The sequence below is a fragment of the Tenrec ecaudatus genome, chromosome 9, assembly GCF_050624435.1.
Source record: "Tenrec ecaudatus isolate mTenEca1 chromosome 9, mTenEca1.hap1, whole genome shotgun sequence".
NCBI lineage: Eukaryota > Metazoa > Chordata > Mammalia > Afrosoricida > Tenrecidae > Tenrec > Tenrec ecaudatus.
The window spans coordinates 158,977,823-158,994,883 of record NC_134538.1 but is presented as its reverse complement, the minus strand read 5'-3'; the positions used below and the strand labels follow the sequence as shown (position 1 = coordinate 158,994,883).

At 50.8% G+C, this 17,061-nt stretch overlaps 1 protein-coding gene across 1 annotated transcript in view; it reads right to left on the bottom strand.

Moving 5' to 3' along the window:
- Positions 1–63: 63 nt before the first annotated feature.
- Positions 64–17,061, bottom strand: part of MGAM2 (maltase-glucoamylase 2 (putative)) — a 96,629-nt gene continuing 79,631 nt past the window's right edge. Inside the window, exons 45-49 of the mRNA XM_075557418.1 lie at positions 13,879–13,967; positions 11,862–11,911; positions 9,922–10,089; positions 8,333–8,689; positions 64–126 (exon numbers count right to left, since the gene is read on the bottom strand). Of these exons, the coding sequence (XP_075413533.1) occupies positions 64–126; positions 8,333–8,689; positions 9,922–10,089; positions 11,862–11,911; positions 13,879–13,967 (727 nt within the window). The remainder of the gene's footprint in view (positions 127–8,332; positions 8,690–9,921; positions 10,090–11,861; positions 11,912–13,878; positions 13,968–17,061) is intronic.

Here is a 17,061-nt window from a genome sequence, read left to right as displayed (position 1 = left end):
CCATTCCCTTTTCCCCTTGCCCCCGGTGGACCCTCACATTAAATGCGGAGCGTAAATGAGGATTCACTCTCTGTACTTCTGGGCATGCAAGAGGGACCACGGGCGGATGACTGCCGAGACGCCTTCCTGGTGTGATAAGAAACCGGTGCAGAGAACCGGGTGTGATAAAAACAGGGACCCCTTGAGGGGCGGGGAGAAGAGAGAGTCTCAGGCCAAGGAAGGGGTAACGGCCCAGGAATCCGACATGAGAAAATGCTCCCCGTTTTAGGACTGAGACATTCTGCTGGGTACTGGGAAACAGTGGCAGGTGTTGGGGTGAGCCTGGGCCCTCGGGGCGCCCAGCCCATGGGGGGGTGGTTGCAGGTGTGGGCTCGGATCCACGGAAGTGAGAGGAAGAATCGCGGGAACGGAGGGCAGCCAGAGACAAATGGCGTGAAAGAAAGGCTCACCTTCACCCCGTTGAGAGTCAAAGGGAGAAGAGGACTCGTTGGGGAAGGACAATTTAGGAGGCGGGGCTTCTCCCAGTGCCATTCCTTCCAAACTCTCTGTCCTTCAGCTCAGCAAGGGCACCAGTTTCTACTGACTAGAGTCACAGGAAGCACGCACGACACGCACCCAGGCCTCTGCACAGTTCAGATTCAAGTGTGCCTGAGGGCTGTGGCAGGTCCGCTTCCAGACCACTGCAAGGAATCCAATACCACACACCCCTCGTTTGTCCCACGTGCCTATGAAAGTTCTGCTCACTGTACTCTTTGTGGAGCCCTGGTGGTGGCGTGGGAATGTGTCAGGCTGCGATCCTCATGGTCGGCAGTTGGGAACCTCCAGCAGCTGCTCAGGAGAAAGACTAGGCTTTCTAGGTGCCTTACACACTTACAGCTTCAGAAACCCATAGGGGGTCGCTATGAGTCAGCATTGACTTGATGGCAGATTTTGTCGGGGGGCGGGGGTTGGTAGTCTATTGAGTGAGCAATAAACCAACGAACAAACATTCACTGTCATCAGGTTGATTTTGACTCCTTGCAACTCCACAGGGTTGCTCCCTAGGGTCTCTGGGGCTGTAAATTCTTCTAGGAGCCTCATCTTGCTCCCATGAAATCACTGGTGGGTTTGAACTGCTGACCTGGTGGTTAGAAACCCAAGCTGTAGCCCGGTCCCCGGGACATGGGGAGAATGGGGAGAATGGCACGAATGCTTACAGAGACATGGAGTGAGCCCCGGCTGTTGGAAAAATGGCCCCCTTAGACTGGTTGAACTCGGGGCTGCCATAGCCTTTGAGCCGTAAAACATTGGATTGGTGAAGGGGAAGGGAGCACGTGTGGGTATACCTTCCACCAGACCCCCGTCTCCTCCCAATACCCCCACAGATAGTCCTCCAAAGTGGGGAGCAGAGGGCCTCATGGAGCCAAAGTCAGTAGATGGATGAGGCGGGCTGGGACGCATTAAAATAAGCCTGGAAAGAAATCAAGTGCAAGTGGATGTGGGGCTCGGGGGCAGCGGGCATTGAGGCCAATGAGGGAAGTGGGAGGACCAGGTGAGCCCCAGCTCCTCCTCCTATCTCAGAAAACATTCCATGAGCAAATGGCAGGTGTAGTGTGGGATGGCGAAAGGAGAGTCGGGTTCGATCAGGATGACTGGGCACTCCAAGCCCTCCAGCACCCATGTTCACTTCTACCCGGCAGCTCATCTCCAGGCCCATGAGGTCCACCTGCCGCGGAAGGTGAAGTGTGGGCCATGGCCATTTTGTGAGCCCTCATCACACTGGGCTGGAGGTTCCTTTCGCTGCTCAGTGACAAGATCTCAAACCCTGATTCCTACTTCCCTTCATGAACTGAGAGAGAGCGGGAGAGCCGCTCGCTGTCGTTAGCCCAGGGGCCCTCAACCTACCAGACAGGGAATCAGCATTCTGAGGGGGAGCAGGCAGGCGTCGCTGGACCATGACACTCTCCAAGGGGTCCATTCCAAATCCAAGGTGGGGCCACTGAACAAGAAGAGCAGCGGCTTTTGTCCGTCTACTTCCTTCGCCAGGGTAGAGGTCACATGCCACGCCGAGGCACGGAGCTGTCAGGGAGGATGGGGGTGGAGGAGGCTCCTGGATCTCCCCCCTTGGTACACCGCACTCAGACACACTCACTCAAGCTCAGCACTCATTTCTGATCCTCTGCCTCTCCGTGGTGTGTGCACGCAGCCATCAAGCTGTCCCAGACTCAAAAAGGCCCCCGGGTTACCGGGCAGAACTGCTTCACAGGGGTTCCTTCCCCTTTGTCTTAGCTCTCCAGGCCTTTCTTGCGTGGAGCCTTGGGGTGGTTCAGACAACCAATGTGGAAGTCACCAGTCTAATGCACACCATTTGGCACATCCCTTCCAGGCATCTTCCTGCTTCTGCTAGACATCAAATGCCGGGTACCTCCGCTCCCTGACCTCACCCCCTTCCCTACCCCAATGTGTGGACAATCATGTGTATCTCCTCCCAAATGAACCTAACCAAGCCCATAGCTCAAATGTGATCTACATGACGCCCATTCTAAATTTACCTGTCGGCAGAACTCTCACCAAACACCATCTCATATGTGCATGCTGTTCTCCGTCTGATGGCTCCTCTTAGATGTCTAAAAGACCCAGCGTCTTCATGTGGCCCAAAGGGAAGAGTTCCTGTCCCCACACCCATGCTCGCTGTCCCCCAAGTGCTGTCCTATCAAGACAGGGGAGGGTCTGGGGCTTTACCCTGCGTGAAAGGAACACACCAGCTGGGCATGCTCCTCAGGACTGGCATGGGCTTTCCTGAATTGTTTGAGCCACGGACCACATGCTGGTCTCACAGAATGTCCCTCTGGTCGACTATACCTGCTGATGATGCCCTCAGATTCTCTGAAATGGGTTCTAGACCACACGTTCTGTATCAATTAAGAGTTTCAATTAGCAATTTCTGCAAATATTAAACCAAAGTCCAGGGTGCTTAAGACAGTACCTGTTTACCTGTTGCCTTTCCCAATCCTGTACCTTCAATAGGATCCCTGGTGGCACAGTGGTTATGAATTGGGCAACTAACCACAGGGTCAGCAGTTCAAAACCCACCAGCATCTCTGAGGGAGAACGATGGGGCTTTCTACTCCCACAGAGAATTACAGTCTTGGAAATTCACAAGGAAGTTCTACCCTATCCTATAAGGTTGCTATGTGTAGGCATTGACTCGATGGTAATGAGTTGTTGTTTTATTGTTTTGTGTTTTGAGTACATTCAATTATGGTCCATTTTTGTGAATAAAGGGGTTGAAATTCGGTAGCTACAGAATGGTGGTGATTTGAGCAAGGGCATCCTATTTTCCAAAACTCCATTGGAGCCTTTGGTCCCCTCATCTGCCCTTGTGTGGTGGGCTGGTGCGTCATGGGAGTTAGGCTACAGAACACGTGGTCTTATCGCAGTATGAGGTGGCCCCAGGCCAAGGGCACTTGGGGTCCCTCCAGAAAGACACCAGTGAGGGTATCTATGACTACGTCCACTGGTACAGTTCAGGATTATGGATTTTGTTTCTTGGAGTCAGAAGGTCTATTTAAGAGCCACATATACTCTGGCCTAAGGCCTAGCGACTTTGTTCAGCTTGCTCTATGGGATGATTTCAGCAGGCAGGTGAAACCAGCTGTGGATTCTGAGAACAACCATCCATGGTGGCAGGTGAGAGGCTGTCAGAGGTGCAGGCGGCAGGTGCAGACACTCATGCAGAAATGGCTACTTATGCCACAGAAGCTGGAGGGGAACTACTGACTGCAAAGTCCAATATCCACTCGATCAGCGCTGAAACACGGCACCAAGACCCTGCTGCCCTGAGGCACAAATGGTTTGTCTCAGCCACTCACTAAAAGGTTGGTAGTTCAACAACCCGCCCCCCCCCCCAATGACACCATGGAGCAAAAGTCTAGGGACGCGCTTATGTGAAGACAGCAGTAAGAAAACCTACAGAGCTCCACTCTTTTCAGGACACAGGATCTGAATTGGAATCGACTCAATGACCACAGACTCGATTTTTGTCTTGGGGGGAGAACTTCTAATGCTTTGGTCTCAAGATCTCTTAACACTTGAAGTGCCGAGTTTATGTGGCTCATCTCTCTTCATAAGGAGCCCTGGTGGATGCTGTGAGAGAAGCGCTGGGCTGCTAGCCACAAGGTCAGTGGTTCAAATCCACCAGCTGCTCCAAGGGAGAAAGATGAGGCTGTCTGGTCCCTTGAAGATTGACAGCCTCAGAAATCCTCACCATGGTTGTTGTGAGTCAGAATCAGCAGAATGCCAGTGGGGATGAGTAGTTACAGCATCTGACACGAGAATGGAATCATTGATAATATTTACTTAATAATTCATTAAAAATAATAATAAAGCCACTCTAGGTTCACATAAATAATACAATTTTATGAAAAGGAACTGTTTCTTAAAAAGTCAGTGAGAAGAAGGGCATCGTGTGATAGACTAGCACGGTTTGCATTTTTGTAAATTTGTTTAATGCCTGAACTGGGCAGCTGGATTCTGGTGTCGGTTTCTGTTTTCATCTATTGCGACGAGTCCCATCATGGTGTCCCGCGAAATGCTCGGGAAAGAGGAGCACGAGAAAAGCCAAGAGCCACCTAGCATCCTCTTGACGTCACAAAGGGCGGAGTCACAAGGGGGCGGAGTCGCAAAGGGGCGGAGTCACAAAGGGGCTGCAACAAGGAGCTCAAACCCACAAACAGGGGTGCGGATGGTGCAGGTTGGGGCATCTCCTCCTGCTGCCCATGTGGTCACCAGGACTCAAAGCCGATGCCCATCATCATGGTAGGTTTGACACTCTGTACCCTAAAAACAGTCTCAGGGCCCCCACAGGTCTCCGCACTGTACTTTGAGACAGATATTGTCCTAGGAGGAAATTCCAGAGCAGCCAGCTGGCTAGCAGAGATGGTGGGAGGGAGTCTATCCATGGGCGGTGGAGGAGCTAAGACACAGGGTCAAGGTGAGTGAGGAATGAAGATGAGGAGATGAGAGGAAGCTGAAAGTCTAGGCAGCTGAATGCCAGCAGCACAGCTGGTGGGTGACAGGAGGGGAATGAAGCCCCAGGTCTTCTGCGGAGAGTCTGTGCACAGCAGCAGTAGCTGGGCGGCCTGCAGGGGGAGAGTTTGCAATGCCGGCCACAGCAGGGGGTCCTTCCCTTAGGCTTCCATCGGGCTGCTGGTGTAGTGGGGTCTCCACTGCCTGCGGAGGCGGTGTTTAAAGCATGGAGGGGACTATTGGATGGGAGGCAGTGGTGATGCATCTAGCAAGTACGGTGGCAGATGTCCCGTTTGTGATGGTGGTGCCAGGGCTCCCTTGAGGAAGTGACATGGAAATGCCCTGGGTGGTAGCTTCCACAGCAGTAGCGGCTACAGTCACAGGAACCGTGGAGATGACCGTGGCTGCACCCGTGTCTCCGGAAGCACGGGTGTGTATCATTCCTCTTTGATGCCGCGACCCGAATGATAGGCTGCCCAAGGATGGCAGTTCAAACCCACCGGTGACGCTGCGCCTGATTCCAGAAAGACCTACAGACTCAGAAACCCCAAGGGACACTCTGCTCTGCCCAGGAGCGTGTCCATGCACCGGGATCAACTCAACGGCAGTTGGTTTGGCTTCACCACCATTGAACCCATTGTCCACTGCAGCTGCGTGTTTGCCGTGGGAAGTGGCTGCTGTGTGATGTGACGCCTGGGTCACCTTAGCAGTAGAATGGGAACTAGTGACCCACGGAGGGTCTTCCAGAGCGGCTTGATCATCTGTGGGCGGGCATTGCGTTTCAAATGCCTCCCATGGGAAATGCAGGAATTCCATCTGTGAAAATAACTCTTGGAGCTGGACTTGTGTGGAGTTGTCACGGTGTCGGCGGCAGCAGCTGCAGCATCTTTTATCATGGTCCCGAGTGTGTCCGGAATGCCGCACTGGGGGCGACTGCGTTAATAGGCGCAACAACATCAGCACTCACAGCAGTAGTCAGCCAGTGTGTTACTTGCTGGAAACAGGACCAACCAACACAGAACTATGGCATCTGCGAGTCGGCAGAGGACTGGGCCAGGAGTAGAAGCAGGAGCTATGATAGGAACAGTGATACGTGTACTCCCGGCACCAGTGCTTGGAGAAGAAAGAGCAGTCACAATAGCAGCAGTACGACTAGTGGAAGCAATGCCTGTTCTTGTACACAAACGAGTAACGAAAGAAAAGGGGGTATTGTTAGCGCTAGCAGGCTATCTGTAGGATTAGTAGTCGTCACTGTAGTTACTCCTAGTGCAATAGCAGCAGGCATTGGAGAGAAAAGAGGGTCTGTAACGGAGACAGCAACCCCGGCTATTGCAGAAGGGATCTCTGAAGTCACATTAGGGTTCACAGCGTCAGGCCTTGCAGAGCAAGAAGGAGCTTTGAAGCGCACATTCTGGGGAGGAGGTGTCAGCATGAGGATATGTTTGAGAGGGAGTGGTTAAATCAGGACAGTGGGACTAGGGCTACCCTCAGTAGTATTTGTAGGGGAAATGGCAGTTGTATTAGAAGCAGTATTCGCGTTAGCATCAGGAGTTCCCGTCGGTGGAGGAGCTGTAGTAGAAGTGGCTGTATTAGTACTAGCATCAATAGTCCTTGAGGGAGAAGGAGACGTTGCATTAGAAACAGTAGTGTTGGTGGTAACACCTGTAGTGTTTACCAAAGGAGGAATGTTTGCAGTGGAAACAGCAGTGTTGGCACTGGCATCAGTAGTAACTGCAGAAGAGGCAGTATGTGTGACCAGGACAGGCATACTAGTGCCAGCACCAGCAGTACTTGTCAGGAATGGAGGGGCTGTATTGGAGAGAGTAGCATTCGCGATTGTATCAGTAGTATTTGTAGGGGAAAGGGTAGGTGTAGTCAGAACAGTTATGTTAGTATCAACATCAGGAGTACTTGTCCAGAGTGGAGGGGCTGTGTTGGAAATAGTAACATTAGCGCTTGTATCGGTAGTATTTGTAGGGAAAGGAGGAGGTGTAGTCTGAACAGTTACGTTAGTACCAACGTCAGGAGTACTTGTCCAGAGTGGAAGGGCTGTATTGGAAATAGTAGCATTAGCACTAGTATCAGTAGTATTTGTAGGGAAAGGAGGGGGTGTAGTCTGAACAGTTATGTTAGTACCAATGTCAGGAGTACTTGTCCAGAGTGGAAGGGCTGTATTGGAAATAGTAGCATTAGCACTAGTATCAGTAGTATTTGTAGGGAAAGGAGGGGGTGTAGTCTGAACAGTTATGTTAGTACCAATGTCAGGAGTACTTGTCCAGAGTGGAGGGGCTGTACTGGAAGCAGTAGCATTCGTGCTTCCATCAGTAGTATTTGTAGGGAAAGGAGGGGGTGTAGTCTGAACAGTTATGTTAGTACCAATGTCAGGAGTACTTGTCCAGAGTGGAAGGGCTGTACTGGAAGCAGTAGCATTAGCACTAGTATCAGTAGTATTTGTAGGGAAAGGAGAGGGTGTAGTCTGAACAGTTATGTTAGTACCAATGTCAGAAGTACTTGTCCAGAGTGGAGGGGCTGTATTGGAAATAGTAGCATTAGCACTAGTATCAGTAGTATTTGTAGGGAAAGGAGGTGTAGTCTGAACAGTTATGTTAGTACCAACGTCAGGAGTACTTGTCCAGAGTGGAGGGGCTGTACTGGAAGCAGTAGCATTAGCACTAGTATCAGTAGTATTTGTAGGGAAAGGAGAGGGTGTAGTCTGAACAGTTATGTTAGTACCAACGTCAGGAGTACTTGTCCAGAGTGGAGGGGCTGTATTGGAAATAGTAGCATTAGCACTAGTATCAGTAGTATTTGTAGGGAAAGGAGGTGTAGTCTGAACAGTTATGTTAGTACCAACGTCAGGAGTACTTGTCCAGAGTGGAGGGGCTGTACTGGAAGCAGTAGCATTAGCACTAGTATCAGTAGTATTTGTAGGGAAAGGAGAGGGTGTAGTCTGAACAGTTATGTTAGTACCAACGTCAGGAGTACTTGTCCAGAGTGGAGGGGCTGTATTGGAAATAGTAGCATTAGCACTAGTATCAGTAGTATTTGTAGGGAAAGGAGGTGTAGTCTGAACAGTTATGTTAGTACCAACGTCAGGAGTACTTGTCCAGAGTGGAAGGGCTGTACTGGAAGCAGTAGCATTAGCACTAGTATCAGTAGTATTTGTAGGGAAAGGAGGGGGTGTAGTCTGAACAGTTATGTTAGTACCAATGTCAGGAGTACTTGTCCAGAGTGGAGGGGCTGTGCTGGAAGCAGCAGCATCCGTGCTGGCAGCGGTAGCATTTGTAGGGACATGGGTAGTGCTAGTGGTCACACTAGTACTAACTTGAGGAGGACCTGTTGGGGAGGGAGTAGTGGGAAGATTAATGGTTGTGCTTGTAGGGAAAGGACTAGTGACATCAGGCACCGTGTTGCTCGTGCTCGTGGCCGTAGCACTTGTCAGGGGAGGAAGGAAAGGCGTAGCCACGGTAGTCACAGTCCTCGTAATATCAGGTGGACCCGTGGAACCAGAGCTAACAGCCTCAGACGAGGTCATCGTAGCGGTAGACGGAGAGGAATGAGAGCTCGTTGGGAAGGTGCTTGTCAAGGCCGGCGTAGTAACTGCAAGGTGATCATGAGTCCAGGTCACTACAGTCAACTTTTCCAGGTGAATAACCTTGTCAGTCAACTGAATAGTTAGGGTCTGCCAAAAAAGAAGAGAATTAAAAAAAAAACCCACACACAGCATTTTAGCACGTACACACATCTTTAACTCATCTCACGTTGCAACTCAGTGTGAAATGGTGGGTCCATCCTTCTCCAGGATAGCCACCAATGGACGTCAACATTCCTCTTAAGGCGCCTTGATTCTGATCAACTGTTTGACTCCCCCCACACTGCGAATCTCTTTCCACTCCATTCCATCCAAACAGCAATGCTGACAAGTCTGACAGCTTTCTGTCAACTGCTGTTGACAAAACCCTCTCTCCTCTACAGTTGGATTGTAGCCTCCCTGAGGGAGGCTGGTGGCATGAGCTCACTGGGTCCCATGTCACGCATCTTACGTGTCCCCAGTGGAAGTGTTTGCAAGTCAAGTAGAAACAATTGCTGGAATCTGGTGCTTTTGAGCCCAGGAGTCCAGGGCAACGGTTTGAAAGTTAAGAAACAAAGGAGACTCCAGAGACAGGGCTTATTTGTTTTTCAAAATTCCAAAGAGTAGCACGACCCACTGGGTTCCTTTTCAGAAATGTGCCGTGGCTGCCCACTTTCAGTTTTCTGAACCTCTATTTGGGTCACCGGAACCAACTCTCTAATCTAATGGGTCCCGTGCCCTACAGTGGGGCTCATTTCTCTTGATGGTCCATCTGCTGGTTCCTGATCAGGTTACCAAACACTGGTGTGTCGATTCTATTTGTCTTGTTCCAGGGCCTATGAGTCAGAATTGGGGTGAGGTCCCTGACTGCAGACCCACTAGGAGGGTTTGCTTTGCCACTTAGCTTTGGAGAGTTCACATCGTGGGTGGGACATGCTCATCTGGTGATTACAACAGGTTCCTCCAGACAACAATTCTCCAGTCTTAGCCACCAGCTTGACTAAGGAGAAGGCTACCTGTAGGGAGTCGGCGGACCACTTGTGCCTTGTCTTAGCTTGTGCAGTAGATGTAATCATCTCTGGCTGCCTACAAGACTACAACATTTCCTTTGGAGAACACCTGAGTGAACCTCATCCGAATATTGATGACTGGTCTCCAGGTCACTTAGTGGAAGACCAAGAAGGTTGTGCCCTTTGCCATGGTGACTTGGCACTCCCGACTTTGCAGGGACATACCTGTGGCATCTATCAAGAACGTCTCCAGTGTAAGGAGAGATGCTGATGATTGAAAAAGGAACTCTAGTTTTGCATTAGAGTCAGATTCCTTCCTCCTGAGGGACACACCTGATTGTCACTCGTGAAGTTCGTTACCATGAATGGCTCATTGGCATGGGTGACCTTGACTTCAATCACGGACTCAGGCTTCAGCCCCCAAATCTTAATGTAGCCAACCTTCAGTGGACGGAAGTCACTCAGATACTTATTGTGTATGGTCTGGATCTGCAAGGTATCCTGAAAAACAATTTTAAAGAAAAAAAATACACTGGGCATGTGTTAACCAGACATGCCTACATTAAAAATGCTAAGAAGGCTCAACTACTTCCGCTGTACTGATCTGTGGGCATTGGACGGACATGTCATGAAGACATACCTCCTGAGGATGTCTTCAATCAATCTGACGATGAAGGAAACACATGCATGAACCAACTTTATGTCACTCACTCACCTACGTCGTTGCTGATTTGTACAGGGTTTCGAAAGGAAGGCATTGAGCCTGCCCTCCACCCCGCCCTCCCTTTGATTGGCCAGGAAACAGAGGGTCTGGGAGATGACGTGGCTAAAGGACAAGTGTTTGAATATCCGGAGGAGCCCATGTGTGTAGACCCTCGAGACTTGATGCAGGACACCCAAAGATGCGGAGACTCCTGCCGTTCTTGACAAACACCAGCATTGGTTTAAAGCATGAATGGCTGAAGTAGCAATAAGCAGACAGGCCCCTAGCTGTCTCTCAAGTGGACTCTGACACACAGCGGGCCTACTGCACAGAGTGGATTGGCCCCTTGGGGCTCCCACAGCTGTTGTCTTACAGAAGCAGGCTCCCACCTCTGTCTCCTGTGGAACAGCTGGGTAGGGGGGGTGTGGGGGAGTGTCCAACAGCTGACCTTACAGTTCGCGGCCACGTGTGTAACTACGGCACCATCGGGCTCCTCCATACAAGGGTTGAACTAGGAGGGATCCATCAGGTGGGGGCCCCTGATGAAGGCCCACAGAACGGCCACAGGGCATGTGTGTTCTGAGTGCCCCAAGAAAGGTAGCCCCAGGCGAGAAGGATGTAGCACGAACTCCAGAGGCTGAGGAGCAGTCATGTTGGGGAGATCTGGTCCTTAAGCATATCACATGATTTGGCAGGGGGTGGGGGGTTCAGAGGGGGACCCAGGGAGGGGGGTACAAGAAAGCACATTTCTAGCTGCTTAAATACAGATCTGGGTGACATCAGTGAAGCATGGAGGTCCTGCCAACCCATCCATCCAGCTTTGTCCATCTGATCCTGACTCATGGCAACCCTGCAGGATGACACGGCACTGCCCCATGGGCCTTCCCAGTCTGCCTGTGTTCAATGGATACACACGGACACACCTTTCTCCTGAAGAGCAGCAGGCGTGGGAGGCTCAAACTGCCCACCTATTGGTTAGCCGCTGAGTGCTTTAACAGCTGTGACACCAAGGGACCCTTAGCAGCAGCAGAGGCCTCCTGCTGACATGTGGTGATCATAGTTACATGGCTCACTGATCATGGTTAAACTCAGAGCCGTGGTGAGGCAGTGGGTGCTGCTTCCCGAACCCCGACCAGTCGATCTGAACCCACCAACCACTGCACAGGAGAAAGATGAGGCCGCCCACTTTCATAAAGAAGGACACGCAAGGGGCAGTCAGTCCTACTGTGTCCAACGAGGCTACGCTGAGTCAGAATTGGCGCGATGGCAGTGAGTTTGGTTTGAACCTGTAGCTTAGGAGCCCGAAGATGGCACAGTGGTGAAGCTCGTGGCCACTCACTAAAAGGTTGGCAGTTCAAACCTGCCCAGTGGCTCCAGGGGAGAAAGACTTGGTGAGATGCCCCCCATACAGATCACAGGCTAGGGCACCCCCTGGGGGAGTTCCTCTCCATCTCTGGGGGTCTCCTCACCAGGAGCCAGAATCCACGGGAAAGGCATGCCACCAGAACCACCGCCATCTTCCACTCACCGGGGAAGCAAGTGCATCTAACCTGCAGTGGGACAGCCTCACCTGAGCGGATGTGAAGCGTGCCAGGAAATAGTTTCCACTCTCATAGGTACCTGCAGGCGGAAAAGGAACAAGAGCATTCACTGTTGCTGTCTGTCTTGACCACTCTCGGAAATACAGCAGGACACCACAGTTCCCGTCGGAGGGGCCCTGACGACAAGCTGAGGGAAGGCACAGCCAAGACTGAGGGTGGGGCTTGGTAAGTGGGCGGGGTTCTGAGGCGAGGGTCAGGGAGCTGCAGCACAAGAGCATCAGAAACGGCCTTTCCAGACACTCGGTGTGGGAGGCCAGGGCACAGTGGTCATCACAAGGCAGGGTCTGGGGAGTGTGCAGTGTGGTGTGTGTGGTCAGTGCGCGGTGTGGCCTATATGTGATGCGTGTACATTACAACATATAACCAGTGCAGCGCATTTGTGCGATGAGCGTCAGCAGGGCGCTGGTCATGAGTGGGCCACAGCACAAACACACCTTCCTTAGCGTGTGCTGGGGGTGGGGGTGGGGCATGAACTGAGTTCAACAATAAAATAGTCAGTTTCCCAAGACGATACCAACTTAAAGCATCTTCTTGGTTCATATGAAAGCAAACATAATACAGCAGAAGAAATCAAAGGGGGTTTAATTAATTTTTTTTAACTTTCTGTCTTGAAAAGTCTTTCTATAAAAAGAGACCATATGGGGTACAGTTGTGATGGATCACAGTGGAACCGCACCCATCCAGTAAATGAACGTGGAGTGTCTGCGTTTGGTATTCGAGTGGGCAGGCTGATGGGGACCATCATTTATGTCCCTGAATGAAAAATCCCGGACTGCCTGTGCCACCAGGCAAACGAAGAACTAAAGCAAACCACTGCTGTCCAGTTGATTCCAAGTCACGTCCACCTGGCAGACCGAGTCGAGCTGCCCCACGGGGTGTTCAACAGACACAGACGGCACCTGCTTCCTCCGGAAGCCACAGGGGCGGCTTCAAACTAGCCAGGACTTCAGTTAGCAGAGTAAAGCTTCAACCACTGCACTCGAGGCCGTGTGAGACCTAGATCCCCAGGTCTGTGTGCATGCTCTCCCTGCCATCGATCAGCTCCAACTCATGGGACCCTGTGCACACAGTACGCTCCTCACCGCAGTTCGTAGGTCTGAGCACCTGCTGGCGGCCACTGTGTCCACCCTTCTTGTCCAGAGTCGTCTCCTTTCTTGCTGCTCTTCTGCTTTACCAAGCATGATGTCCTTCGCCGGGGACTGGTCCCACCTGGCAACATGTCCAAAGTCCATGAGACAGAACCTCGCCATCTTTTCCTTTGGGAAGACATCTGGCTGTACTTCTTCCGCGACGAATTTGCTCTTCTTGAGGCCCCCACGGTACTTTCGGTATTCTTTACCAGCACCCCAGTTCAAATGCACCCATTCTTTTCTATTCATCCTCATTCAGTGTCCAACGTTGAAGCCACTCGGAAGAGCGTGGCTTGGGTCAGGCGCACCTTAATCTTCAAAGCAGCCTCCTTGCTTTGCAACACTTGAAAGGGGGCTTGCACAGCAGACTGACCCCAGACAGTGAGTCCGTTGGTGGATTTGATTTGATTGATTCAGGCAAAGCAAAATCCCTGACAACATCACCCCTTTCTCTGTGTATCGTGGTGTTATCTTTTGGTTCAGTTGTGAGGATTCATTTGTTTCCTTTCCATTGAATTATACTCCACACTGAAAGCTGAAATCCTCGATCTTCTGTGTTATGTGGATATCAATGTATACGCATACACAGTCTGCTGATTGCTGACTTCCACGTCTGTGATTCAAACCCACCAGGCTTGTAACTGCTTAGGGTCCTATGACTGGGTCAGAACTCGATTGCAGTGGGGTTTTTGCTTTGTACACACACACACACACACACACACACACACACACACACACACACAGAGGGAGGATGGCTTTGGAACAATTTCACCGATAGAACTCCTTGCTAACAGTAGCAGAAAGGGAATCAGGTGGCATTCCTGGCTGGGATGCCGGAACCTTGTCCAGAACTCACCGATGCTCTGCCCATCATCCCAGAACAGCTGGCCCTGAGCTTTCCCCTCGCTGTCCAAGGCGACCGTCAGTCCCATGAAATTCTGTCGACTGTCAGAAAAAGAGAAGGCTGTTTTTCTCTACACCGTAGGGTGTAGGTTTCTGCAGAAAACGTCACTTACCTATTTCTAGAATGCACCGAATGGGCATAAACTTCCCTAAACAGGTAAAATGAGATGAAACTCAAGACACTTAGATATCAATGAGAAAAATTATGAGCATTTGATGAAAGATTTGGTACAGTTTCACCTTTCAAAACTCAAGATTATATAGGTACATACACAAGGGAGACTTCCGAAAAGTAGTGGGAGAATGGCATTAAGACATAACGGAGTCTTCCCACAAACTTCTCAAAGCTCCCTTGTCCACACCCACTCCCAACAGGTTGTCACGTGGATTCCACAGTTAGGCAACTCTGCCAACCGCCACTCCCAGGTTGACACAAAAATATCCCAGATCCTTACCACCCTTCACCAGCCTCCATGACCTTACCCCAACCTTCCTGACCTCTGTGTTTGTGACTCCCCTGCCCCCCCCAGCCCCTGCCCTTATCTATCACAGGAGACATGATGACGCTCTGAGCTAAGCATTGGGTGGCTAACAGAAAGGTCGGTGGTTCAAACCCAGCAGCTGCTCCATGGGAGAAAAATGAGGCTGTCTGTTCCCAGAAAGATGTTCTGTCTCCCAAACCCTAAGGAACGGTCCCTCTCTGTCCTTTGGGGCGGCTGTGAGTCAGAACCCACTTGCCGGCAGTGGGTTTTCTTTCCTTCTTTATGGTTCAGTCGAATCCTGCTCTTGCCACTCACCCTCCCTTGTTGATGCTACCGACAAGGTTTGCAGCAGCTAATTCCTCTTAGGTGGAAAGCCCATTCCTTCTCCTTCGTAGTCTGTTCTTAGTCTGGAAGCTGCGCTGAAAGCTGTTCATGTTGGGTGACTATGCAGGCATCTGAAGGAGCTTCCAGCATCACACGAGCCATCACAAACCATGGCGTTCTCAACTGCTTCAGACACATGTGTAAGGTAGACATTGACGAAAGAAGACTAAAGAATTGAGGCCTTTGAATTGCAGGATTGGTGAAGAATATCAAAGGCACCCTGGAGTGCTAAACAAACAGACAGATCTGTCTTGGAGGAAGTACAACCAGAGAGCGCTCCTTAGAGGCAAGGATGGTGAGACGTCATCTCACATACTTTGGACATGTTGTCAGGAGAGCCCAGTCCCTGGAGAAGGACAGCATGCTTGGTAACATGGAGGAGGGGTAGTGAAAATCGGATGGACCTTGATGAGATGGCCTGACCCAGTGGCTACGACCATGGGCTAAAACACAGGAACAATTGTGAGGACGAAGCAGGACCAGACAGTGCTTCCTTCTGTTGGACATTGAGGAACTGTGAGTTGAAATTGATCAATAGCACCTCACAACAACCCCTGTCGAATTAATCCCACCTCAGACTGACCCTGCAGGACATGGCAGAACTAACCCGTGGGGTTTCCAAGGTGGGCATCTTTCTGTAAACAGAATACCTCATCTTCCTCCCACTGAGCTGCCGGTGGGTCTGGATGATGGATCTTTTGGTTAGTAGCCCAATGTTTAACCCCACACACCACCTTGAACAGAATGCCTTGCTCTTCCCTGAGCCCAATTTTGCCTCCCTCCAATGACTTGATCCTTCCAGCACCTCTGCCCCCTCTTCACACATTCAGACCCTCGTCTTGATTCAGAACAGGCTCAGCATCCTCTTTCCAATGGACCGGACTTTACACTCCTGGACCGAGCTTTCCTTCTCCCCTTCGAAATCATGATTGTCCTCTTGTGTGTCTCCCTCTTGGCATGGCATATTCTGCTTTGTGTCTTCTTATGTGTGATTGTGATCATGGTTGTGTGAGTGTGCTCACACTAGTGTTAGAGGTTGACCAAAGTAGAGCTTAGAATGAGCATTCAGTCCTTGGGCAGCCACCAAAGGTTACAAGCGTGTTACTGTTTCAGGTGCCACTGAATCAGTCCCTGGTGATGGCAACCCTACAAACAACAGACGGAAACCCTGCCCAGTCCGCCCAGCCTCACAATTGGTCTTGTGCTCAAGCCCATTGCTGCCACCACTGTGTTGATCCATCCTACAGAAAGTCTTCTGTGTCACTGACACTGTATTTCCTGAGCATGGGGGCCTCTTCCAAGGACCGATCACTCCTGACAACTTGTCCAAAGTACTGAAACGAGTCTCACCATCCTTGCTTCCTAGGAGCATTCTGGCCATACTTCACCCAAGTTCCTTTGACAGTCCATGGGACTTTCAATATTCTTTGCTAGCACCATAATTCACACGCACTGATTCTTCGTTGGTCTTTCTTCCTCAATGCCCAATGTCCACATGCATATGAGGAGATTGAACGTACCAGGTACACGGCCGTGGTCAAAGTGACACCCTGGCTCCTCCACACTCTTAAAGAGGTCTTTGTGCTACATGTCTGCCCGGTGCATCCTGTTGCCTGAGCTCTTGATGGATACTTCCTCTGGCATTCATTGGTATCCAGGCAACACAAAATCATAAAACATCTTCTATCTCTTCTCCATTTCTCATGCTGTCTATTGGTCCACTAGCAATCCCTACTAATCAGCAGCAGCAAATTCTCTTGGCTTTCAGCAAGCAAGATGGTGTCAACTGCATGTCATGTTCTTAATGTGCACTTCATTAAAAGTTTCAATATTTCTATTAACCACATGGGAAATGGTGCACAATGCTGTTCTCGGGTAGGTTTTTCCACCAGGTGATAGACACAGCTTTAGGGGTAAAGATCTTCCCAAGACTGACTTCAAGGATGTCTTCCTTAGGCCCTACTCCAAGGACACCCATGGAACAAAGCCATGGAGTTCCTCCAGACGTTGGCTGATGTGTCCACATAGTGCCAGCACAGCTGGAGCAACCACCTCTTCGGCTACCTCTGCTCAGTTCCACCACCCATGCTGCCATTGAGTTGATTTGGGTTCTTGGCCACCCACATGGATCAGGGAAGATCTGTGCTCCGTATTGTTTTCAACGACTGCGGTAGTTACATAGTTTTGTGTTGGCTTAATCAACACACAGCCAGATGGTGCCTCCTTGGTGTGACCTCCTCATAAGGAGGGTCCTGGGAACCTGCCCCTTC